The 27,513-nt window shown below is 44.5% G+C and overlaps 1 protein-coding gene across 1 annotated transcript in view; it reads right to left on the bottom strand.

Annotated features, from left to right (window-relative positions):
* The window catches only part of ARHGAP31 (Rho GTPase activating protein 31), a 99,641-nt gene that overhangs the window by 12,824 nt on the left and 59,304 nt on the right, over window positions 1-27,513 (bottom strand). Inside the window, 8 exon segments of the mRNA XM_006190469.3 lie at window positions 2,379-2,954; window positions 4,817-4,879; window positions 8,539-8,663; window positions 10,700-10,898; window positions 16,956-17,098; window positions 17,787-17,800; window positions 17,802-17,895; window positions 18,848-18,930. Coding sequence (XP_006190531.2) covers window positions 2,379-2,954; window positions 4,817-4,879; window positions 8,539-8,663; window positions 10,700-10,898; window positions 16,956-17,098; window positions 17,787-17,800; window positions 17,802-17,895; window positions 18,848-18,930 — 1,297 coding nt within the window.

Genomic DNA, 27,513 nt, shown 5'->3' with positions numbered 1-27,513 from the left:
GCATCTACTTCTAGAAACTACCCTAGCCTAGTTGGCCAATGAATTCTGTTGCTGGAGACTTGTAAACTATAAAAGATTTTCTGTAGCTCAAAAGGGAAGGGCATTGTCAAGTTCCCAAGGGGACACATGATGCACAAAGTGGGCAATCATAGAGGCAGAGACTGCTAATGTCCCCTAGTTCCAGTCTCTTCTTCACTTAGGAACAGATCCTTTCGCATCCTTTAAGGTTAGCTAGGTACCTGGCCATCCAGCCAGTGCTGTCTCTCAGCCTCCCTGAGTAAAGTCAGTGTGGCCATGTAAGTTTTGGAAAATGGAATGGAGATGGAAGTGATGGGTGCAACTTCTGGGTCCATCCTTAAGTGGAAGCTACTTGGCTGCCTCCCCTGATCCCCTTCCCACAGGTGGGAATATGGTGGTGGGGGGGTGTTGAGCCCATTTTGACCATGTAGATGGGCACAGCACGGAGATGGCTGAAGGACCCTGGGACCACAGAGGATCCCCCAGAGCACAGCCACCTATCTCTGGGCTGGTATGTAAGGCAGAAATCAATTTCTATCTTGTTTGAGCCACTGTGTTTTTGATTCTCTATGTTACAGCAGCTTGGCTGTACCTTAACTAACAGAATCATGGGTTTTTTAAGACAGGCTTGCTCCTGATTAAAAAAATAATAAGTCAAAACAAATTTTTGTAGAAAGACTCAAATTTCAGACACACTAAAGTATAACTATTCAAAATAATTCTTTTGTAAATTCTTCAAAAAAAAATGAGGCAACTCCTAGTATCTCTTTGGGTACATTTCATAGACATTTTCCCATGCAGACCTCACCCCAGCCCTTGAGATAGGAGCCATCTCTGCTTTGCAGAAGAGAAACAGGCTCAGAGATATCAAGCAGCTGTCACCCTGCCAGCAGCGGGAAAGCTAAGATCTGAATCTGGCCAGCTGAAGTCCCAAACCTACACACTTCCCACAGTACTCAGTCTCTCAGCTCAGCATGCCCTTTTCCACCGTCTGCATTAAGAAATCCTATCCATTTATGAAGGCCCAAATGTCACCTCTTCAGAGAAGCCTTCTGGAATCCTCCAGGAAGGAGAGGCTGCTTCTGTTTGACGCCCTTGAAGTCCTTTCTGAACAACCCTTTCATGATACTTTGGGTGCCTGTGCTCTCCCTCATTCAGAAAGCCCAAGGGCAGTGTGAGACTACTCCCACGGGCTGCCCCTGGGCTGCAGGTGGGTGCAGAGTTTCAGTTTCCCTTCCTAGTTTGTGATCTTGCTGAGGGAAGGGATTGTGTCTTAACAATCTTTGTAACTCCACAGCCCACAGCAAACAGGAGGGAACAGGGAGGAGTGCTTAAAAGCATGGATTTTTAAAAATCTGGATTAAAATCCTGGCTTTTACACTTTCTTGCTATGAGTCATTGGGCAAGTTAACAGCTTCCTCTCTAAGCAAACAGGGACAACAGTAACCACCCATACCTCATGGGGCTGCTGTGCAGAGAAAGGAGATAATACATGTAGAACACTTAGGACAGTGACTGACACCATGGTAGGTGATCAAAAAAAGTTAGCTAATTGAAATAGAAATATTCTTAAACCACAATGAGAATGTGTTGGTTTGTCTCTCAGCCATCCTTTCCTTTGAGGTTCTTGTGACTTCCCTTCTGTGTGGCTCACAGTTGGCTGTTGATTCTCACTTCAGAGATGGCCCAGAGACTCAAGCTCAGCCAGTCTTAGAACCCTATTAGCCTGGCAACAGTGATTGGTTCAAGGCTGGGCAAGTGACCCAAGCAGGCCCAATCAGAGTCCTCCTTGTGTTTGATATAAGGAAATTGGGAGGGAGATGCTCTTTCTCACTGCTAGGGCTGCTAGCCATGTTCTCTGCACGTGTGAGGTAGAAATGTGGGATGGGTGGATGGACAGAGGTTGAGTCTGGAAGAGCTGAATCACTAATTCCAATTCTGCATTCCATTCTGTGAGCATTCCCTCCTGCCTTCTTACTGTGTGAGTCAATAAAATAATAGTAATAGGTAAAGTGACATGTATTGGTTACTTATTATATATTAGACCCTGTTCTGAGAGCTTTACCTGTATCAACTAATTTAACAAGAGATTTATTCACAAGACTAATTCACAAGAGACTTACGAACAAAGTATGATCCTTAACATTATTCCCATTTTACAGATCAAGAAGCTGAGGCACAGAGTGGTTATGTTCACTTATACAGCAAAATGGCTGAGCCTGGACTTGTACCCGGGCAGCCTGCATCCAGAGCCCACAGTCTTAACCACTTTACTACATTGTCCTGCAAACTCTGTTTAAGCCAGTGTAAGTCTGGTTTTTCTCTCTTGCAATGGAACAAGACCCTCTCCTCTGTTTTACCTGTAGAAGTCTCAGCTCCCAGTGGCTTCTCTTCTTCAGGCCAACCTCCACTCTCCGAGCCCTGGAAAGAAAACTCTTCCAGGCTGGAAAGAGACTGTAGCTCCTTTGGGGGTGTTCTGCACGGGGTGCTGTTGGTGCTGATGACAGCTGATACACGGAGTGGCACGGACACAGCAAAGGGCTTGGAGATGTTCAGGGCCTTGCGCTGGTGACGGGGAGAGGGCTCCATCTGGAAGAGGCTGCTGGTGAAGACAGATTTGCTGGGGCTGTCGTTCGAGGTGTAGAACATGCCCAGCATCTTCGGGGCTGTCTGCTCACTCTCAGGATCCTCGATGGGCCGGAACACCTTCAGCTGCTCGGGTGGGGGCCGGGCCTGAGCGCCCTGGAGCTGGCTTCTGTCACTGCTCACATCAAAGCCCCCCTCTGCCCCTGCTGGCATCCCCTCCTGGCTCCATTCACCCTCCTGCTTGCTGAGGTCACATGAGCTGCCAGTGCTAGCCGTGTGCATTTTCACTGCTGGAATGAAAAATCCACCCGTGGTGACTGTTCGATTGAAATTTCCTTTGGCTTCTTTCCCTAGTGAAAAAATAAACAAATGTGGTCAGCAGCCTGGGCACACACATCACTGCACAGCCTTCCTTAAGGGAAGGCACACAATATTTGAATAATGGAAAGGCATGATGTGCTAATAAGGGCATAGCCATCCTCATAAAGACAGGTGCATGACATTTGTTGACAGGAGAAAGTATCTTATGTGCACGGAATTTTTTGCAGTGCACTGATGGAACCACTTGCTGCTGTCTCATATGCATCTCTTTTAAACTTTGCAGGTAGAGCAGTTTCCTAAAGACAGCCACTGCTAAGGCTGCTGAACAGAGCAGCCATCCACCAAGCATTAAATGTAGGTCATGAAAACTGAAAAGACGGATGGGAGATGGTAGAATGATGTTTGCTTAAAATAAAGGAGACGACTCAAAGGCCAAAATAACAGAAACTTGTTTCATTTTAAAACCTTGAAACTTATTGTTTTTGGGTTTTTTTTTTTTAAACTTATTGTTTTAAGTCTTCTGTGGCAGATGGACCCAAACAGAGGTTTAATTTCCCTGCAAGGAAACAAATGCAGTCCTCAGCTAGACTTTTCCGCCTATTCCCAGGCTTCCTCCTGCTGATTCAGAGGACGAGAAACCAGAAATATAAATTAATTACATGTTAGAAAGCACAGTTGTGAGGAGTGAGTTCCTGACTGACTTAAAAGTGAAGGCAAAGAAGAGAAAAATCTGTATGGGAAATAAACAAGCTGGGAGATGACAACTGAACTGCCAGGGATCTGGGAAATAATTCCCAGCTGGGCACCAAGTGCTACATCTTAGGTCACACTAGGTTTAAAATTCTTAGGACCACTCTGTAGGGGGAGTATTATCACCTCTCTTCACACACGAAGAAGCAGACTCAGAGAGGTTTAGCTAACCTGCCCAGCACCCACAGAAGCGGTGACCTAGCTTTTGAAATAGTAAATCCTGCCAAACTGAGCAAGAATTGCACCTAAGAGGTTTCAAAACCAAGCAAATGGATGAATATAAAAGTGAAAAAATGCTAAAAGGATTGATTCAGCTTAAAGAAAAAAAAAAAAAAAACACCTCACTGAATATCTTATAAGCTTACAATTCTTTGTGGAAAGTTGTTCTAAAGACTTTCTGTAGTTTCAGGCTGCCTCATTTATCAAAGAGAAAAATATCTTGTATTAAAGGGATTGGAAAGTCATGGGATAACTGTAGGGGAGTTTAACTAGTCTGCTGTTAGGGAAGCCCTGTGTCTTGTAGCTTGTAGCAGTGCTGGTTGGCTGCTTAACAAAAACAGAAGCGAGAGCTACAGGCAAGTCAGCCCTGAAGGCTGGAGCCGTAAGAACCAACATGGTGAGGTGCCACCTTGGTGATGGGTGTCACCTGGCACGCACATCTACTCCAACAAGCGATAACCAGCTACGTGCCAGGTTGGTGCCCATCAGTGTTTACAGATGAATGAAGGAATGAATGAATCTACCAACTCAAAATCATGACTTGAAAAATATGATGAAGCTCATGCCTATGGAAACACCTAAATCCGAACCTCTTCTTTATGCCCCAGGGGACCCTCGTCCACCTTTGTTTTCAAGTGTGGACCTTTCACCTGGCTCAGGCTTGAATGTAAAGAGGCTGCTGTCTCCAGCTGTGGATGCAGAAAGGCTGGAGAAAGAGGCTTGGTGGAGTAGGAAGGTTACTGCAAGGGCTATGTGAGCCCCTTGATTTGGGAAGGGTCAGGGAGCGATTTGAGTCCGGGGGAGTGTGTGTGATCCTGCCTGGAGATGAGCAGGTTCGGCAGTGTCTGAAGGCAGGTCTGGTGTGGGAGTACCACTCTCCCGCCTGTAATCCCCAGCTGCGGATCCAACTGTGAAATCTCACCTTCCACGGGCACTGAGCACAGTGAGTCCATGCTTTTAGCTGGTCGGATAGTAGCCTTTTCCACTAAAGACAAAAGAAAAAATATCCCTGATGAATGCATGTTGAGAGGGAGTGTTCAGAACAATAGGTCAGGCTGTACATACAAAAGAGAAATTTCTTTAGGAAAGTTTTTCAAGTATTCATAATTTTCCCCTTTGGAAAATATTCCCCACTCCACCTTAGATGTTCCTACTTTCTTGATGGGACTGATCTTATAAAAATAGGGCATTTATAGATCAAAGTTTTATTAACATTGTACAGATAAAGGTAATTACAAATTACAGTTTGTCAAATAGCTGTTAGCAAATGAGGAGTCCTGAGCCCAACTTTGTGTACAGAAAAGATTCATCCATGGGGCTCCAGCAACTCCTCCTATTTGACAGGCCAGAAAGCAGGATTCTTGGCTGCAGCCACATGTCACAGCACCCAGGAATTTGGTACAACAGCTGAGAGGGCCCAAGGTCACAGAGAGTCACTTATATTGACACTGATGGCTCTTTAATTTCACCCTTGCATCCCATCAGAATTTAGCCAGTTTGATAATCTATCTCTGATTAGTTTGGTCAAGGGATATTAGACCACGGGGAGGGTATAGCTCAAGTGGTAGAGTGTATGCTTAACATGCACGAGGTCCTGGGTTCAATCCCCACTACCTCCTCTAAAAATAAATAAACCTAATTACCTCCAACACCTCTCAAAAAAAGAAAGAAAGAAAGAAAGTACATGTATCAGTTTAAGAAAAACTTAAAAAAAAGAGAGAAATAATAGACCAGTGGCTTTCAACCCCAGATGCATATCAGAATCACCTGGGAAGCTTTTTAAAAAGTGACCAACACTCTGACTTGACCACAGAACTCCCGAGGCAAGGTTGCTGTGGGTGGGAACCACACGCTGGGGGATTCTGAGGTGCAGCCGAGCTGAGGAGCCCTGGCCTGGGACATCCTGTGCCTTCTGTGAGTTTCCTACCATGTGGTCCAGCACCTTGAGCTTCTTCCTTTTGAAAACCACATAGTGGGGCGGAACTCCTCCTAAGTCCAGATCAAAGCAGATCATTGATTCTATTTTTACTTGATTGCTTTGTTCTATTGTTTTAACTTTTCATTACTTGGTGAACCTCTTTGTCTGTGTTACTGATTCTGTAACTGAAGTTCCCTCTGCTGTGCTTCAGCAAATCTATTGTTAGATCAGGAGTTTCTTCCCAGGTACTTCACCCCTTGAATTCTCCTTCGAGAATCCTAATTTCTGATTTGTATCTGATCTGCCATACTTGGAGCAACCTGCCCTCTTCACCTAGGCTATCTTTCCATTTCGTGAAAGGCATTTTTTCCCATATAATGGAATTTGTAGATGCCCATCCAGAATCCATTTCCCTTCCCCCTTCTCACAGAGCCCTTGTGCTTCCTGGGTGCATCTGACTGTGAGCCCATTCCTCAGGGCGGTGGTTGGCTCAGGAACCCAGGCCTAAGCCAGTAAGCACAGGGTACTCCCTTGGTCACAGGGACTGATCTGTGTGACTCAGTGAAGGCTACTGTTTGGCAGGGGGAGAGGAGAGACACTTAATGGGGGTCTGTAGGAAGGAAGGGTCCCTGTACTTAGGAGCAAGCTACCAGGAATGATGTTCTCTTACTGGACACAGTGAGAGTCAAAGGGAAAGCCTAGAACTACTATAGACACTTCTCAGCAAAGGAAACTAGTCTACGGAGAAAGCTGACCCACACTGGAAGGCAGAGCTTAAGAAAACACGGAGAAATGGAGACAGAGCCCCAGTATTAAGCCATCCCTGAAGCCTTCACTACATCTGGGTGTCCCAATAGATCCCCTCATTGCATAAGCCAATTGAGTTGGATTTGCTATTATCTACAGCCTAAGTCATTGTAACTGCTATACCCCACAACATCGCTCATTACTCCAATAGGCAAATGTGATTTCTAACACCTGTGCCTTATAAGCCATGACATACAATTATCACTGGGGTCGAGGAAGGTCCTTAAAACATATTCTCTCCCATTTTTACCTATAGGCATTAGTTTTTTCCCTCAAATCTTTATTATCAAGAATTTCAGCAGGGAGGGTATATAGCTCAGTGGCAGAGTGCTTGCTTAGCATGTAAGAGGGTGTGGGTTCAATCCCCAGTGCCTCCATTTAAGTAAGTAAGCAAACAAACAAACAAACCTAATTACCCGCCCCCCCAAAAAAGAATTTCAAACATTCAGAAAAGTTGAAGACCTTTAAACCTACCACCTAGGTTGACATTTTGCCACACGTTTGCTTTATCTGTTTCTCTCTCTCTCTATATATATATGTGTGTGTGTGTTATGTATGTGTGTGTGTGTGTGTGTGTGTGTGTGTGTGTATATATATATATCTACCTATGTACCTATATTTTTCTGAATCATTTGAAAGTGAGTTTCAATATTCTGACACTTCATCCTTAAATACCTCAATTTTAGCATGTGTCCTAAGAACCACCAGCACGCTATAAAAATGTACTATTCTTTAATATCATCTAAAATGGAATCTATTAGTCCCCGGTATCATCTTTTATAGTCCTTTTTTTTCAACTAGGATTCAGTCAAGTTTTGCTCATGGCATCTGTACAGTTTACTACTTGCTTTTATAACTATCACCCTCATTTTTTAAAAAATCATGCTTTTAATCTCTAACACTAAAGGTCGTTGTAGAATATTTCTTTGTCTTTCCCTTTCTGACAATATTTAGCTGGATTCATTATATTCCCCATTATACAGTGGTTCCTTCAGTCCCTCCTGCCTCAATTCCTATTTCCTACTCAGATATAATTCCTATAGGGCAGCATCCATGACCCTCGGGGGAAAGGAACAAATCTTTACAGTAGAGTTCAATTAATAAGTGCAGAAGGCATGATGGAAATAGAAAATGACTGTTTGGCAAACACCACAGTAATAACTGTTGCAGGCAAGAACCATTGATGGATGTTAAAATTCATGGATCAAAGTATGATGAGAAAAAGATATTTGCGGTCTGAAAATATCTCCCACAAGATACTTATTAACTGCAAAGGAAAAAATAGTAGCTTTACAGGGACATATCTTGTAAATAGCTTTAACCAAGTGATCAAACTTCACCTCACCTACAATAAAATATGACCTTACGTGCCCCCTGATATGACACACTGAGACAGGCACAGCGTTCATAACTTCAATCTACCCCTGAGGAAATATTGGACAATCCCAAAACGAGGTGTATTCTGCAAAATGAATGGCCAAACTCTCCTAAAGTGTCAAGGTCAGAAAGATTGAGGGACTGTCCTAGGTTGGAGCATTAAGGAGGCATGACATCTAAACGTAATGTGGCTTCTTGGACTGGATCCTGGACCAGAAAAAGGACTTTAGTGGAACAATTGGTCAAATGTGAGTAAGGCCTATAAATTATTTAATAGCATTATGTTGATATTAATTTTCTGATTTTGATTATTCTGTTACAGTTATCTAATATGTTTTCATTTGGGGAAGCTATGTGAGGGTATATGGATTCTCTGCAAACTTTTTGTAAATCTAAATTTATTTTTAAAAAACAAAAAGACTCTCTAGTTAATTTATAAGTCTCTCAGGGTTAGTCAGTTTGATGTGATCAAACTGAAGACTTAAGAAACAGAACTGAAAAAATATAGATCTCTTATAAACACAGTTGCTGTTGATTCTTACCTGAGAGCCTCTGTCCTCTCACAAACACACTCCCATTTCTACTCAGCTTTGATTTGGAGTCTGATCCAGAACGTCCCAGGTTAAATATTGACTTCCACTTCTTTGATTTACTGGAGAGCTTTCTTCTAAAAGAGCCAAGCCACAAAGGGGTTATTTTGGTAACCTGCCATTTCAATGGGCCCTTTAAATTGAGAAGGAATGCCCCAATCATGTTCTTAGTTATGAATGGCTCTGACATGTCAGGAAATTGCTCTCTAAAATCCAAGTTGAGCCCAACTCTCACCCTGTCTGGGGATGCCCTTGATGACAGAGCTGGGTTTTCGTGAGTCAGAGTGAAGGACCACTTTCCCCACAGGAAGAGGCAAAGATGTGCTATTAAAGGCAGGGGCTGGTGGGAGACTCAGAGGTCATAGCAACCACAGTTATGGGAATTCTGGTAGTAATTCAGGTAAGCATTTTAAAAGCATTTTCAAAGACAGGCATTTCTTACAGGAATAAACACCAAAGATCATAAACCCCAGTCCCATTATGCTCCCTGCACTGAGGCCACACTGCTGGGACATCCACAGCTGAGGGGGCTGGTGAAAACTTTAGTGGACTGGAAAGGGGATGGATGAGAAAGCCACTTGGAACAGAGCCTGGCCTGGAAGGGCTGTGGGCTGCTGGGGCGTTGTCAGCAGTCATCTCAGAGAAAGGCAGAGGGTAGTCACTGTATCTCTGGCTCTGTCTCTCACTTCCCTGATGCCACCAGGCTGCTCCAGTAAGTGGCAGGGAAAGTTGAATGCCAGACTCAGCCCAGAGCCTGGTGCCACCAGGAGTCACCATAGAGGCCTTGCCACGCTCTGGCTCGCCCAGCCATCAGACTCCATAAAGTTCCAGGATGAACCCAGCACCCTATGGGTTCCACAAAGGGCCTTTTCTCTGCAGGGTTCTCAAAGAACATCCAGATCTCGAGTTCAGCACGTTTTTAATGATCAATCAGAGAGAGATCTGCAGTGCTTAGCGGGCTCTTTTGGATCTCGGCTGGTGTTTTCAAGCACTTGGCCTCGGGATGGATTTTATAGGATGGCATACCATGAGGTATGGCCCACCCCAAGGTATGGCACACCCCAGGTGTTTAAGGCACAGAGAAAGTGCACTTGATGGTCTTTCCAAGGTTCTCTTCCCCCTGACCAAGGGGTGGAAGTCTTATTCCCCAGAAACTTAGGGGGAGGAGCAGTGGGACTTAGTCTCAAGAGAGCACCACCAGTGCTCTCCAGGAAACGGAGGGCTTTCTCAGCAGGTGACTTCCAGGTGCCCCTCCCAGAGCACGCAGTGTGACAGGCGCCCCAAGGTGGCAGCGTTCTCTGCTCCCCAAAAAGGGAAACAGCCACCCCATCGTGGGGAAGACACTGCCAAGAGGTCTGAGGTTTTTATACCTCCTTTCACTGACCAAACAGCCAGGATGACGCTCTCCAATGAAAAGCCTGCCTTTCCGCACCTCCACCTACTGTCAGCCTCAATCACCGCCCCCTTTTTACAGCGGGGCGTGAGGGGGTGGTGGGAGGAGGGCTGTGTGGAGACCAGGGTTACAACAGCAGTGAGCAGGAGAAATGAGGAAAGATATGAATGAAAATGGTGTTTGGTTTGTTTTGGGAGGGGAGGGAGGGCTCTGACCGGCGAGAGAGGAGGAACGGAAGCGGGATGCACGTCCCCAAGTGCCGCGTTCCCACAGCTCTCGGTCCAGAGTGGCGCTCTCTGCCAGCCTGTCCTCCGTTCCTCTCTATGCCTTTTGTAACGTCCCGCGGAGGTGAAGGGTGGGAGGAGGGGGTCAAGTTTTTGTTTTTAGCAAACTTCCTTTTGAAAATTTCAAGCCTATTTTGTCTAAACTAAGGAGTCAGGGATTTATGATTCTTGGCACCTATGAGCCCCACCCCCACCACGGTACAGGAGATTTCTGGTGGGAGGTCAAGGTCTTGATGACTTTGGGGCAGCGAGTGAAGGCGTCGCCGCCGGTGAAAGTCGTGGAGGCAGCTCCCTCCCCTTCTGGAAAGCTTCCTTACACCCCAACCCGGACCACATCCCCAACCCATGCAGCCATCAAAGCCTGGAGACTCTATCACTCCCTCCTCAGTCCCCCTCCACCCAAACATCTCCCAGAAGTTGAAAGAAGTCCACTCACTTGTTGTCCGGTAACTCAAGGACAGTGTGGAAGAGGGTGCCCATGGGAGGGACAATCTCAGGCAGGCTATTCTCCCTCCTTTCCTTCCGAGCCGGATGGTTAGTAGCCAGGCTCCGGGCCTGAGCTTCCTCCAGACTCACCAACTTCATGGGCAGGGAGAGGGCTGGCAAGGTCAGGCTCTTCATGACGGGCCGGTTTTCTGTAACAAGAAGCGAAGCGCTCACAGCTCTCTTGAGAGGCAGCGTGTGCCCCCAGACCAGCCGGATCCCCCATCCACAGCCTCTCCATTCCTGACCTCCTGTCAGGGGCTGTTCTTGGGCATGGTGGGGTCTGGAGCAGAGGCTGCACACGGGGATCTGACAACTCTCCTGGCCAGACCAGCCAGAGGGCACATGGGCTTCAGAAGGTTGCCTACATCTCTTGTACTTTTCAGAGACAGATCATTCATTCATTCATTCATTCATTCACAAAACAAACATATTGAGCACTCACTGTGGGCCAGAGAAACAGCAGTGGATATTTGCCCCCAGAAACTGCCTATGTCTTTGGTCAGCCACAGAAGTAGCCTCACTCAGCTAGGGCAGGGCCGGAGACTGCCCCTCCCACCCCTACCCCCACTGGAGCACACAGGCACCAATTTAAGGTTGGAGCCTCAACTTTCCTGAGATGAGCTAGCCTTATATCTCTTTAGGAAAAGGACATTTTATGGCCTATGCTATTCCGTAAGAGATGAGTGGCTTTCTACTCACTACCCCAGTCATCTTCAAGTGCATGCAAGCTAATCCTTTCCTTCTACGTTTTTTTTTTTAAGAATGGAAGTGACAATGACAGATCAGTGGTATCCAAGGTTAGTGCTTTTCTCCAAGTCAATTTTTTTCAACTTGGAACAATGTTGTACCCCTTTCTCCGGCCAGGGACTTTTGGCAATGTCTGGAGACATTTTTCATTGTGACAGGTGTGTGTGAGAATGCGAACTTGCACCTTGTGGTTAGAAGCCAAGGGTGCAGCTGAACATCCTACGATGCACAGAACGGCCCCTTCACAAGAGTTATCCAGCGCTAAATGTCAACAGTGCCAAGGCTGAAAAACCTGATCTAAGTGAAAAAGAAGAGGTTTAAGTTTGCCTCTACTTAGTCTTTTGGCCACCGTGCCAGTTTTCTGTACCTTCAGAAGGTGTGAGGAGACTCAAGAATAACTTGGACCAGTTGAGACTAAAAAATCATTTTTGGTATAGGACTCACCTCATTTTCAGAAAGCACCCTGCTGGCACCATTTCTCTTTGCAGAGCATGACCCTCCCTGAGTGGAGGGAAATAAAACCACTGACGTAGGGCCTTGTAGAAAATGGAGTTGGGATGTAACTCTGGAGTATTTCCAGGGAGGACAGCATGACCGGCATTCAGCAGGACTATCATTAGGTACATCTGTGACCCTAAAGATTTTTTCAGTGAAGTTTCCAACTTTAACTCAGTTTTCCAACTTAATCCAAAGGAGACTAAAAATATTTAAATTTAATTTATTCTTAATATTTGTTCACAGATCCTAGACTATTATTTTAAAAACTTACTATTTACTTAAAAAATTAAATCATTCTGGGAGCAACTGGAACAATGGGAAGAATATAAACTGCAGGGTCAGGAGACCAAGCACCCACCTCTCCCCTGGTTCCAGGCTCCCGTGTCCCAAGGCCTATTCATCCCCTGTGCTTAGATGTTCAACAGGCGTCTCTAGATTTACATCTCCTAACAGAGCTTGTGACTTTTGCTACTTATCTCTGAACTGGTCTCCCCTCCCATCTTCTCCAAGGTGGTAAATGGCTCCATGCATCACCCAGTTGTGTAAGCCAAAACCTGGAGTAGGTATTTTTCATTCAATCCTTTCTCTGATGTACCCTCTCTCCCCTACATCATGCCTAGAAGCAAGTCCTGTAACTCTACCTCCAAAATATATCCTGAATCCAGCCGCTTTCCTCCGTTCCACAGCTAACATGCACAGATGATCCCCAACTTAAACAGTGGTTCAACTTACAATTTTTTGACTTTAGAATGGTGTGAAACCCATATGCATTCAGTAGAAACTGTACTTTGAATTTTGAATTTTGATCTTTTTTTCTGTATTCAGTACGATACTCCCTCCTGATGCTGGGCAGCTGCTGTAGCCACAGCTCCCAGTCAGCCACACGACTGCAAGGGTCATACACCTGTAACCATTCTGTACCCGTGCAACCAATCTGTTTGTCACTTTCAGTGCAGTATTCAATAAATTACAGGAGCTAATCAACACTTTATTATAAAATAGGCTTTGTGTTAGGTGATTTTGCCCAAATGTAGGCTAATGCAAGTATTCCGAGCACATTTAAGGTAGGCTAGGTTAAGCTATGACATTCAGGAGGGTAGGTATATTCAGTGCATTTTTGATTTATGATATTTTCAATTTACATTGGGTTTATTAGGATGTAACCCCATCATAAGTCGAGGAAGATCAGTAGTCCAGGCCACCATGATTTCCCTCCTGACTTCTGCCATCACTCCTTAATTGGTCTCCTGACTTCCAGCCTTTCAGTCCCCACTCCACACACAGCAACCAGGGTGTTCAGATCCCGCACACCCTGCTCAAACTCCTCCGAGGCTTTTGCACAGCACAGAGAACAAACCAAACTCTTATCATGGCCGACCAGGACCTTCCATCTGCTTTCCCTCTCCTCTTTGCCCACTGACCCAGTGGTCTGCAAAAATATACGGTGAAATTGTTCCAATGTATATTCTCACTATATACATGTCTATATTTGTAAATTATACATATACACCACTGTGCTTGTGTTATCTGTAATAGAAAACATACAAAATCATAGAAATTATAAAGTAGACAATAAAACCAACAGGGGGAAAATTCTAATAGTTTCTTCCAACACCCATACTTGGGTACTTTGGTCTTGGGTGCCCTAGGGTGGGGCAGCCCACACTGGAGACTGGGTTGCTCGAGCCACACTGGCTAACTTTCTGCAACACGATGAGCTCCTCTGCACCTCAGAGCTTCTATACTCCCTGTTCTCCGTGTTTGGAACATTTGCCCCCCTAGATCTTCACATGACTGGTTCCTTTTGTCATTCAGGGTTCAGTTCAAAGATCACTTCCTCAGGTGCTGTGTGTCCACTATGTACAAAAATTACGCCCCCAAGTCACTGACCATCACATTACCCTGCTGTACTTCCTTCATGGCATTTATTGCCTTTGAAGTGATAATGTATTTATTTGTGAACTTATTTATTGTTCATCTTTCCAGCAAGACCATAGCTCTATGCAGAGCAGGGGCTTTATCATTTTAGGCACTGAGGTGTCCCCACTGTCTAGAACAGTGCCTGGCACATAGCAGGTGCTCAGTACATATTTATGTCTTAACAGAAGTTGGGTATATCACAATCTCTCTGGCCTCACTGCTCTCATTTACCAATTAAATGTGTTGGATTCTATGACTTCTAAAATCTTCCCAATTTGAAACAGAACCCTATTTCTAAATCCAAAATTCCAGAGGGTATGACTTATTTCATTTTGTGTAAATATTACCAGACTCAATAAGAACTCATAATAAGAACATTTAAATGAAATGCACTGAATAATAAGTATTGGGGGCAATCAAGAGTTAAAGGCTCAAGAGGAAACTGGATTTCAATATGCAGGACAAAGCCTGATTAAGGCAATGGTCATAAAGAGACAGGCATTTCCAGGTTAAAATTAGAACAGCCTTAACACTAGCAGCCATGGATGGATTTGCTATCTAGGAGAACACTTCCCAAAAGTCATTAATTCTTCACAATGGTTTATTTATTTCTTTTCTTTTCTTTCTTTTTTTTTTTTTTTTTTTTCCTCACAGAGGTAGCACAGGCTGGAAGATTTAGGTTCAATGTTCAGTCCTACCAGTTACCAGCTGTGTGGCTTTGGGCAGTTACTAAGCTTTTCTGGTTCTCTGGTTCTTCACGTATAAAATAAGGTTGATAACAACTTTATGATGGCTGTTGATGGGTCAGTGAGATAATGTAAGTGGAGGACCTGCCAAAGTTCCTCGCACAGAGTAAGTCCCCAGTAAATTATTGGTTGACTCAAAAGGATGAATGAATGCATATTATTTCTCATTTACTTTCAAAAAGGATTTATATTGCTATAATAAAAAATATATCTGTAATGGGAGAGTTAGAGATAAAAGAAACATCAGCCACTCCTAGGGGTTTAGCCAAAAAATTGGAAACATATGTTCATACTAAAACCTGTACATGAATGTTCACAGCAGCATTATTCATAATAACTCAAAAGTAGAAACAAGCCAAATGTCCATCAACTGATGAATGGATAAACAAAATGCAGTGTATCTACACACTAGAAGATTATTCAGCCATAAAAAAATGACATACTGATACATGCAGACATATGCTAAGTGAAAAGAGTCAGTCACAAAAGACCACATTATTGTATGATTCCATTTATATGAAATGTGCAGAAGAGGCAAATCCATAGAAGCAGAAACTAGATGAACAGTTGCCAGAGTCTGGAGGAGGGCAAGATGTGCAGTGACTGCTTAATGGGTGTGGGGTTTCTTTTTGGAGTGATGAAAATGTTCTGGAATTAGATAGTGGTGATGGTTGCACAATTCTGTGAATACACTGAGAATCACTGAATTGTATGCTTAAAAATGATAAAAGTGGTGAATTTAATGGTATGTGAATTTTAAGTCAACAGAAAAAAGTTTTTTAAAAAAGGTCATAAACCACATAGGGGACAGGATGGGGTGAGAACAATTATACCAGGAATCGAAATTTGATATTAATTGCAATTGATTACTCTGATGGTTATAACTGATTTTCCCAAGTGTATTAGCTGAACTAGAAAAGAATGCTTTGATCAGCTAATACAAATATTTTGCAGATAAGGTTCCCATACACCACTGGGTCTCCAAGCATGGACCCTGACCAGCAGTACTCCAGACATGCTGAATCAGAAACTCTGGGGATGAGGTCCAGTGATCTGTGTTTTAACAAGGCTTCCAGATTATGTGACATCCGCTAATGTTGTAAAACCACTCTCACACAAGTGGTAATTAGCAGGCTTCTTGGTCAGCTGGATTTTTGACTTTTACAAATTAGGCTTATATGAGTTCAAGCAGCATAAACCAATACCAATTCATTCCTGGGGTTAATTATGTTATTATGAGAACTACAGAACTGAAACATCGTATCTTGCATCTCATTATATCCAATCTGAAATAGCTCTCTTTCTCACAGTAGGGCTACAGGGGGTTTCAATGCTAGCTAGTCTCTGCATACACATGCCCACAAACACACACTCAATGCTGTATGCCTGGTGCCCAGTGCAGGGCAGAATAAAGTAAGCACTCAAGAAATGCTTGCAAGAAGGATAAATATTATATGCTATCACTTGGATCATATATGTGGAATCTAAAAAATAGTACAAATGGACTTATTTACAAAACAGAAACAGATTCACAGACATAGAAAACAAACTTATGGTTACCAAAGGGGAAGTGGGGAGGAAGGATAAATTGGGAGTATGAGATTAACAGATGCACGCTACCATATATAAAATAAACAACAAGGATTCACTGTATAGTACAGGAAACTGTATTCAATAACTTGTAATAACCTATAATGGAAAAGTATCAGAAAAAAAGAACATGGGTATATACATATATATGTATAACCAAATCACTTTGCTGTACACCTGAAACTAACACAGTATTGTAAATCAAATATACTTCAATAAAAAATAAGAAACACTAGGGAAGAGAAGGCATTCTGAATACACATATGAGTATGAATAGGACGCCTCTTAGCTCATTCACTTAAGACTTCTAAAATATCATACTGAAAGTAAAAATGAAATCTAATAGTTAAAGGAAGGAATGTTGCCAGTGCCTCTAGACTTATAACTGGAAGAGTTTAAGAACTCCCTAAAATCATTAGAGTTCCAGCTCCCCACATTGCATTCGTGGGATAGGCCGTGTACACAACTGATCAGAAACACGCTACAGCCACATACAAACACACCACACCTTTGCTGCATGTGTACACATGTGTGCACAATCCCCATACACTGACATGCACTGTAGTCAGCACGTGCACACACACACACACACACACACACACACACAGAGCTGACACTGAGCTAGAACCCAGCCCACGCTGGGCCCTGTGACCAGGCAAGAAAGATGGGTGGGCTGGCAGGGTGTATGCCAGGAGGAGCCATTACCGTCGTTCTCCAGAGACCCCAGAGCACCGTTGTTAAAGATTTGATCCACGTGATTCAGTATGAATTCAATCACCACCTGCTGGACCCGGACTGCAAGGAAGGCTGCATCTCCATTGCAACCAGTGGCTTCAATCTCTTTGGACCTGAACAGTGGAAGAAACACATTCAGTTAATGGGTCTGCCCTACCAACCGAGGCATGACAGGGAGCCAGCCAGCCTTTTGTACAAGCCCCCAACTCCTAAATGTGTACAGTGTGTTAATCTGTAGAATATTTTAACTACTTAAGATCAATTAAAGGAACTCTCCAAAAGCTGTGAAGCCCAACGCACTGAACAAATTGGAAACAGTTACCAGGATTTATATATCGAAAGACAATAAACACTATATTAGCGAATACACAGGAGTTAATTTTTTTCTTCATAGGCTCGTCTTCCACCTCCACCCACTTGTTCTAAGGGCAGGTCATCATTTATGAAGTTGCGTGATGCAGCTGATTCAGGTTGCAGCCAGCTGGGACCCCACCAAAACCAACAAAAGCCAAGGAGCCCCAAAGACCCAGAAAGGCCTTTTAAGGAAACTGTAACATACAAGGCCCCAAACCTTGGCTACATCTTGGTTGTACCCAGAAAATACCTCTGGGCTCCAGAGATTCCAAGGTTAGTGGGCAAAGGCTATTAAAATCACCTTTCTTTCCCAAGTGTTACAAAAAACCACCCAGCCAAAGGTTTGTCTTCAAGGAGCTTCATTGTGGAAGAACCCAGTCTTCATATGAGTTGGGGGCTGCTCTGAGAACCACTGGGGTCGTGAGAAGGTGAGGGTGTGCTGGTTACCTGAGGAGGTTGGGCTGCCCACACCAGGGCCAGGTTCCTGGCATGCATGTTGGTCTTGCTGCTGAAGGAGGCGATGTGTGCCAGGTGTCGAATCAGGTATTCCAGGGTCCTGTAACGGGTCATTTTTTTTTTCAAGCAAGTGAGAAACTTCAGAGCCTGTGTGAAGCCTGACATCTGGAGATAATTTCTAAGTTTGAATTTAAGAGATTCTGTGTATTTCTATCTCATGAACTTTGGAGCACTCTCAGGAAGATATCAAGATAGACAGAGGTAGTTTTCTTGGCTGTGGCATGCTGGCTGGGGTGGAGAACAAGGCAGTCTTGTCAGAAGTCAGCGGAGGCCCTTGGAGCACCAGTCAGAGACCGAACCGAGGACTCATCGGACCCGGAACCTAAGGGCTCCTCGTGGCTCCTTGTGCCTCCTTTCACCCAGGGCAGCATCGTCTCCACACTGACTTGAAACTGGCCCCCAGCTCGGCTCTTACTTTAAGTCTTCCAGCTACAGGTACCTTGGTGCTTGTCAATGGATGACATCTATTATTGCTGGTAAGTTCTTTCTAATACCACATCAGAATCTGCCCTCTTGTAAAAGCTGGGCAGGCTTGGGGAATACTGGGAAAGGTTGGTAAGATTAGGGGCTAAATTGTGAGAATGAAATAAAAAGATGGGATGATGTAAGGGATGGTACTGATGAACATCTGGACAGATCAGTCAGTCAAACTGTGTTTAAAAACCATCTTGGGTTCCATTGATTTGATTATGCTATGAACCTGGGTAAGAACCTTCAGTATCCCTGTGAGGCTGGCTTCTGCAATCAGAATGACCTCTTGTGGCACTCTGAGGGGGTGCCCTGGAAGGGACTTGGACACAGGCTGCCCCTTCCCACCAATGTCTCTGGTCAGGCAAGAACTCACTCTAATAAAAGTGACCTGTTCCCCCACCTCAGAATGCCCTGGAAGGACCACTGACCACTGAATCCATTCCCTTTTCTGATGCCTGCCTGCATCTATGGTATTACATCACGTCGAGAGGCTGTGCATTTCTTTTACCAGGGCTTCTTACCTGTAATGGGATGCGGGTAGCTCCTGGATAACATTTTGGATTCGGGCCAGTTGGCCTTCTTCCGGGCAATGCGACACTGCCTCCTATGGACAAGAACAGGAAGCAGCCCATTGAGTGCTTGAGAGGGTGGCCACCCACCTGTCTGCTGCTTTCATTTAGGCTTCTGGTCCTCCAGCCTCCCAGCCTCCCATGCCTAGAGATCATCCTGCCAAGAAGCATGCTTTTCTAATAAAAACAAACCACTAAAATCCCTGACGGTTCAAGATGGGACACGTCTAACAAGCAGGCACATGGGGTCTCTGTCATCAGATGGTTGGTAGGTAACTGATAAGGAAGGTATAGAGTCTTGGGTGTGTCCTGTGTGGCAGAGAGTCACAGAGGCTCACACTGGGAGAGAGAAACAAGAGACTCAGACAGAGTGAGATTGATGAGAGAGTCGCTCCACATTTACTCAGCTGGCTGTCTTTTGGGGTGAAAACAGCCACTCCCCACCTAACCTGAGACTACCCATGGCCTGGCTATCTCCACAGCTGCCTGTCGTAGATGCCAGGAAACAGGGAAGACATGGAGACCTTCTCAGCAGGATAAGAGCTTTGTCCCTGAGACCTGGTGGCCTTGTCCAGACTTGCTCTCTGGTTGCTTCCAGTGTGGGAATTTGGTTCTCCCTCTGCCCAGGCCCACAGGGAGAGGCAGGGCTTCAGTAAAGGCACAGTGAATGCAGGCTTGTCGGGGGTTCCAGCACGATGCAGGTGTCCCTGGGCAGATTCCGCTAAGAATCTGTCCTGCCTGTGCTCAGGCCCCGCCCAGGGCAGTGGCTGAGTGCTCAAGACTGCCAGAATGGGAGCCATACCTAAGTTCAAGGTCAGTGGTAACCACATCTTTCTTTTTTTACTGAAGTATAATTTACATATATTAAAAACGTATGAATCTTCTGCTACAGCTCCCTGAGTCCTTTCAAATGCATATAATTCTGTAACCCCACTCAGATCAAGAGACACTTTCCAAGGGGCTCCTGAGCTCACCTCAATCCACAGACATATGTGACTTACACACTCTTGTATCTCTCCCAATGCTGGAAACTTGCTTTACATTTGTATATACCGAAAAGTTTAATCAGAAAATACATTCTTTAATTTGATGAATGCTGCCTCCTACAATACAACCAAAAAGAAGGTCCTAACTGTGGTCCGATTTTCTTAAATTGTTCAGTCATTAACTGTCACTTCTTGCTTGGGAGTAAAGACTTGAAGTTCAAACTCTCAGTAATGAGAATTTTTAGGCACAGAGGAGTGGAAGGAAATTAACTTTATTGAGTACCTTCTGTTTGCCAGACCCTATTCTAGGCCACACTTGCTGTGTCTGTTCTGTTCTCACTTGGAGGAGAACTTCAAGACGCTGTCCCAGCCTGGCCCTCCCACCGCCCTGTGCTTCCTCCATCTTTTCCCACAGCACTCATCACCATTACTGATACTACATAGTGTCCTTGTTCATGAGGCTTATTGCTTATTGTCTGTCTTCCTTGCTAGACGGAAGCTCTGTAGGTGCAGGGATGTGCGGGGTCCCAGTGCCCAGAACTGCGCCCTCTACCCAGTAGGTGCTGCCCGGAGGTCTGCTGGATGACTGCACATTTCCTCCCCCATTTCCCTAAGTGGGACATCATGCCAAGGCTTTGTCCACCAAGTTGGTTTTGCTCTTCTTTTACTTTTTCATTTAATTGAAGTAAAACATTCACAGAAGCAAACCATTTTCAAAGGTGATCAAAAATCTCTTTGGGAAAGCGAGATTTCACTTCCTAAGCAGAAGTGGGGAGAGATTCAGGGCTGGGAGGGTCACAGTCACAGGCGTCTCAGTCTTCTGGTGGGTTTGGCAGCCTGAGAATAGAGCCTACATGAGCAAGCTGTCTGCTGCAAGCCTCGCCTTTTGAAATGTGCACGATGTGGAGGGTGAGGACAAGAATGGGAACTGGGATAAGTACCCTGACACCGCTGCTCTCTTCCTGGGAGCTGTCATTTAGAAAACAGATTTGGGGGAGGACCCTGACTCCCAAGACAGGGAGAACCTCATAGGGCGAGTGAAGGGAGAGAGCTCCAGAGGAAGGAGAGGCAGAAGAACGCAGCGCGGATCCTCCCACATTCTGTCCTGAGAAAGGGGAGGGGAGGGAGGCCTCTCTCCCTCTCCCTGCCAACCTACGATGAGCTTTGCAAAGCTTTGCACACACATCCCGCCCCTTGCCTCCCTCTCTTCCCCCTGACTTTCTAAAAATGTGACTGGGGAATAAAGGTGTAGGTCAATTTAACAGCCCTCATGGAAAGTTCCTTTAATATTTTAGGAAGCTGTTGGTCATTTTTGTTCTGAGAGCTGGGCGGGCTCACCCCTGATGCCTGCAGGTCCCATTTGGGACTGATGTTTATATCATTATTCACAGCCTCTCCCCATCGCACCCAATCCTACTCAAAAGATCCCTACATCCTGGTTTTTCTCCTGAGGGATCCAGTCACTGCAAACCTATGTTTAGCTCTCTTTATGTTCCCCCATTAGGATGGGAGGGGAGTTGAAAATTTGCCCATCCCCATTTTTTTTCCTGAAAGAGAATTTCACTCAACATTAGCCAAGCCAATCTTGTTAATGGCTAAACCTTAAACGATACAGGTTGAATCTGTGACAATTGGTTCTCTTCCAATCAGTACCAATAAGACCAGCTCCTTGCCCTTTGAGGACTCTTGTCAAGGCCGGACTCTTGTCCCCCTGGCAGGGCCCCGGCTCTTGTTTCATCCATTTACCAAGCTGTTTACCAAGTCCTGCCGCCTGGGCAGCCCCTTCACCAGGGTGGACAAACAACCCGTGGCTCTCTCTTTCACCACACCCCAGATGCAACTCAGTTTTTGCCCTTTCTTTTGTATTAATTATGTTTAAATTATTATAAATCCTCTTTTAGTATTTTTAATCATTTTAATTTAGTAGATTAAAAAATAACTCATGCACATGATTTTAAAAATGCAAAGCATTCAAAGGAATTCACAGAAGAAAGTTAGTCTTCCCTCCAACTGCAGACCCTCCGTCTCCAGAGACAACCACTGTTGTCTTCCAGACAGTCGTTGTACCTCCCTGGCTTTGTCACACCTGGTGTGGCAAGCATGACCATGTGACCTGGCCCATCTGCAAACTCCCGGTCTCCCATTATCTCCTTGCCTGCTCCCTGTGGGCCACGCTGGCCTCCAGATATTCTCTCAAGCAAGCTTGGCATGTCCTCGACTGGGGCCTTTGCACCTGCTGTTTCTTCTTGGTGCCCTCTCCTACCAGATGCCTGCACACTTTGTTCTCTCCTCCATCCTTGCCTCTGTTCAAATATCACTTCATGGAGAGACCTCTGATCATCTCCCCAAAACAGCAGCTCCGTCATTCTCTGCCCTGAGCCTGCATTAGTTTTCTTCAGAGTGTTTATCAACAGCTGGCATTACAGAGCTATGCTTTAAATTGGTTTATCATCTGTTTCCTTCACTAAAATATAAGTTTCACGAGAGCAAGGATTTTATCTGTTCTCCTTACTATTAAATCCCTAGCATCTGGAACTGTGCCAGCCTGGTATACAGAGTAGGTACTCGAAAAATGTCTGTTGAATGAAATGAGTAAGTAAATGACCCTGTGTTTTGCTTTGTGTTTGAAAATGTCAAGCCGCAATAAGATATATTTCTTGTTGATTGAGATTGGCAAACAATTTAACAAATTGAAAACGTCCAGTGTTGGCAAGGCTCAGGAAAAAGAGTTTTCTTGTCTCTCTGGAGAACAATTTGGCAACACGTGACAAAACTTTAAATAAGAACTTTTTACTCAGTAAATCCACTTCTATGATTTCTTTTTCCCCCAAAGGATATAAATAGACAAAAATATACAAATATATGTTCAAAATATCTTTACCGTTATTTATAAGAGCAAAGTTTTAAGAAACAAGTCTAAATGTCCATCAATAGGAAACTGGTTTAAGAAATCATCATATATGTGAGAAAATAATCTGCAAAAATAATGTCTCTCTATATTTGTCACCATGGAAAGATGGTCACATTGTTGAATTAACACTGTTTCAAAACAGCAATACATACATTGAGGAGCAAAAATGAGGAGAAAGGGAGAGAGAATTTGAGGAAGAAGTCTAGGGGTAAGAGGATGAGACAGAAAAAGACAGACAAACAGAACTGTAAGGATGCCTCCTGAAATATTAAGAACAAATATGCCTAGGGTGTGAGATTTCAGGTGATTTATATTTGCTCCTTTACACTTTCTAGATTGATTTAATTTTTGCAATAAAAATAGTATTTTGACTTAGAAAAACAAAACACAACAAAAACACTATGCAGAGTAAAAGAATAAAGGAAATACACACACGTTAATTATGGTTGTCTTTGGTTTTTTAGAATAGGAACCAAGGGTTCCTCTCTATTTTCCTCCATTTTCCAAGTTGTCTTTTATTGAGTATGGTTACTTTTAAAATGAGGAAATACTCACATCTAATGATAATGATGGTAATCCGACAGACTCACAAGGCCCACAGCCTTTCCTCCTGGTTCCTGGGAAAGACTCCTCTGTGGTTTGAGGGTCAGAGGCTGCCATTATTCATAACGTACCTACTCAGAGTGGAGGCTCATTTGCCCTGCACCTTAGATCTCAAGGTCCCCTTAGATCTCTTAAGAGTCCCCTAACCACTGACACGTCCACATCAGCTGGTTTATGTTGGCTTCTTTAGTGGTCAACATTTATGCCCACATTTTTTGCACCTTTTGGCCTAATTTTTTTCATTAAAAGACTAATGTACTTTTAGTGGATAAAAATTTAAAAGTTAAAGTATAAAGAAGGAGAGAAAACAGGGAGAAGCAAGATGGCGGAGTAGAAGGACACTTGTAGCTCACCCTCTCCCACAAATACACCAAAACTGACATCTACAGACCCACTCAGCCAACCAGAGCACCTGCTGAACTCCGATAGAACACTGCCCTCTTTGAAAGACAAAGACGCCAAAAATCTGGTAGGAGAAAAGGAAAAAAGAAGAAGAAAAAGCAAAACAGTGCGGGACCAGTCCCATGGGGAGGGAGCAGCAAAGGAGGACTGGCGCTTGTTCGCTGGGGCTCCCCTCTCCAACGGAAAGGCCAGCGTGATGGAGGGGGAGCCTCCGAGGCTCAGATCTGCCCCAAGCACCCCTTGACTGACAGAACTGAGTTAAACGGGCACAAAGGGTCCCCACGACACCCAGCCTGAGACGTGAGCTGGCAGCTGGGGCCGGGACAGGCTGCCCGAGCTGGGCAGAGAACTAGGGTGGCTGCACTGAGGCAGCCCCAGGGGACTGCAGGGGGCTGCACACTGTGGCTGGGAGGGGATACAGAGCAGAACAACCTCGGTCCCCCATAAATTGTGAAAAAAGCAAAGCAACACAGCTGGTGTGCCCTGGGGGGGCACCGTAGCCTTTGTTTCCTCAGACCTGCGACACCATTACTGGCGCTTCTCAGAGTGAGAAGAGAGGCGGGGGCGCAGCCACAGCTGCCATCTCCTTCTGTGCGCAGTACCCAGGCAGGGGTGGGGTCGAGGCCTGAATCCACACCCGGGGGGCTCCACAACCTCCTAGGCAGGACTGAGACTTGTTTACAGCCCGAGGCAGACAGAATCTTTCTGCCCTGGCACCTCAGAGAACTTGTGCCGCCAAGACAAATAAGGAACTGAGATTTGGCACGGAGCAGGGGCAGGGCCGTTCCGCGGTCTTCCCTGAGCCCACCTTCGGAGCGCCAACCCAAGGCGGAGCGGGCAGCTGCACAGAGCAGCTGAGCAACAAGCGCCAGGAGAGGGTGGGCGGCCACCCACCTTCCTGGCAGAAATGCAGCATCTGATCACGGTGCTGGGAGGAGGCGCGATCCGCCCTCCTGCCTCTCCCGAGTGCAGCATCTGACTGCGGCATCCGGAGGGGGAGTGACCCGCCCGCCCACGAGGTAAGAGCTCAGCACCTGACCCAGTGTTGGAAGGAGGCGTGATCTACTAGCCAACAGCCACTGGGAGCAGCACAGAAGAGGGCCCCAACAGAGGGCCTCTGGAAACAGCAAGCTGAGTTCGCAAAACAGGGCAAAGACACAAAGACCTCTTGATAAAATCATTAAGAGCACACCATCTCCAGGAGAACCAGATAACTGATACTCCTTAAGCCACAATGCCAGAGAGATATGAGCAATATGAAGAAGCAGAGGAACCACTCTCAATTAAAAGATCAAGAGAAATCCCCTGAAAGTACGATCAAGGAAATAGACATTGATGGTCTACTAGATCAAGATTTCAAAAAAGGAGTGATCAAAGTACTGAAGGAGCTAAAAGAAATAGTGTTTAGAGATATAAAATGTCAAAAATGAAATAGAAGTTATAAGGAAGAACCAAGTAGAATTAGTCAATTCATTTGCTGAGATGAGAGCTGACCTAAAGGCTGTACAAAGCAGGCTAGATAATGCAGAGGAATGAATAGGTGACCTAGAAGACAGGACAACAGAAAGCACCCAATCAGAACAGCTGAGAGAAAAACAAATAAAAACAATGAAAACAACATAAGGGACCTATGTGATAATATAAAGCGTGCCAATCTACGCATAATAGGGGCTCCAGAAGGAGAAGAAAGAACAAAGGGGATTGAAAAGGTATTTGAAGAAATCATGACTGAAAACTTCCCAAACCTAAAGAAGGAATCAGATATTCAAGTACAGGAGGCTCAGAGGGCCCCAAACAGGAAGAACCCAAACAGACCCACACCAAGACATATCATAATCAAGATGGCCATAGTCAAGGATAAACAAATGATCCTAAAGGCAGCAAGAGAAAAACAAAGAGCGAATTACAAGGGAACCCCCATAAGGCTTTCAGCTGATTTCTCTACATGAACACTACAGGCCAGAAGGGAGTGGCAAGATATATTCAAAGTCCTGAATGAAAAAAAGATGCAGCCTGGGATACTCTATCCAGCAAGGGTATCCTTTAGAATAGAAGGAGAGATAAAGAACTTCACAGACAAGCAGAAACTAAAAGAGTTTAGCAACACTAAACCCATGCTAAAAGAAATATTGACAGGTCTACTCTAAATAGAGAAGAAGCAGGATGCTACAAAAATGAGAAACTCATAACTGGAAAGGAGATAACTGCCATGAATTACAAAAAGAATAAACACAAAATTGTAGAAGAAGACATCTAAATCATTAAGAGTGGGAGAGGGAAGCAAGGAAAGCCACTGTGGAAAACAGTATGGGAGATTCCTCAAAAGACTAGGAATAGACTTACCATATGACCCAGGAATCCCGCTCCTGGGCATATATCCAGAAGGAACCCTACTTCAAAATGATACCTGCACCCGAATGTTCATAGCAGCACTATTTACAATAGCCAAGACATGGAAACAGCCTAAATGTCCATCAACAGATGACTGAATAAAGAAGAGGTGGTATATTTATACAGTGGAATACTATTCAGCCACAAAAACCGAAAACATAATGCCATTTGCAGCAACATGGATGTTCCTGGAGAATGTCATTCTAAGTGAAGTAAACCAGAAAGAGAAAGAAAAATACCGTATGAGATCGCTTATATGAGGAATCTAAAAAAAAAAAAACCAAACATAAATACAAAACAGAAACAGACTCATAGACATAGAATACAAACCTGTGATTGCCAAGGGGGTGGGGGGTGGGAAGGGATAGACTGGGATTTTAATATGCAGAATAGAGAGACAAGATTATACTGTATAGCGCAGGGAAATATATACAAGATCTTGTGGTAGCTCATAGCGAAAAAAAAATGTCACAATGAATATATGTATGTTCATGTATAACTGAAAAATTGTGCTCTACACTGGAATTTGACATAATATTGTAAAATGACTATTACTCAATAAAAAAATGTAAAAAAAAAAAGGAGAAAACTATCATTCCATCATTGAAATAAGTGGCTATTAATCTTTTGAACATTTTTCTTTTTTACTCATGTCTCAATATACAGTTATGTATCTGCTTTTTCCGATTATCACTATGAGTATTTTCCTGTATCACTGAAAACTCCTAAATATATTTTAATCGTCCTAGCCCAGTTTTTAAAAAGTATTCATATATTCCTCTATATATCAAATTGAAGAACATTTCTTTGCTTAAAATAGGTTTATTATTGGAGCCACGAGAAAGATTCCGTCCCATGGTTAGAGCCTAGATCTGGACCTTATCAATAATTGCAATTCCTTCATAATCTTAATTTCAAACATCTTCTCTGACCACCCTACTCCAACAGTCTACTGACCTCACTGGGATGAATAATCCACCGATCTGCTTTTTCAGTGCTTCTCACCTGAATTATGCCCTCATTTCCTTTCTTATCCAGACAGAATTGTGTGGTCAGTTATTTCAGTCACTCCCTTACACACACTCTCATCTCTCTCCCACTCTCTTCCAGCTGAGCCTCAACCTTGGTTAAACCCAACTCCTCACCTACTTTGCACCTCCCCTGCAGCCAGATGTTCAAGCTCTGCCTTTAATGCTATCTCTACAGACGTGCTGTGGGCATTAATTCTCCTTTCTGCTTCTTCTCTGGGTGCCCTATTTGGTGGCCATGCTGCTGCTGCTTAGGTGCTCTGCTGTCGCCCACCCGTCCTCCACCAGCCAGACTCA

This window comes from Camelus ferus, chromosome 1, assembly GCF_009834535.1.
Source record: "Camelus ferus isolate YT-003-E chromosome 1, BCGSAC_Cfer_1.0, whole genome shotgun sequence".
Classification (NCBI taxonomy): Eukaryota; Metazoa; Chordata; class Mammalia; order Artiodactyla; family Camelidae; genus Camelus; species Camelus ferus.
Note: the sequence above shows the minus strand (reverse complement) of the source record. Positions and strands in the feature narration are given on the sequence as shown.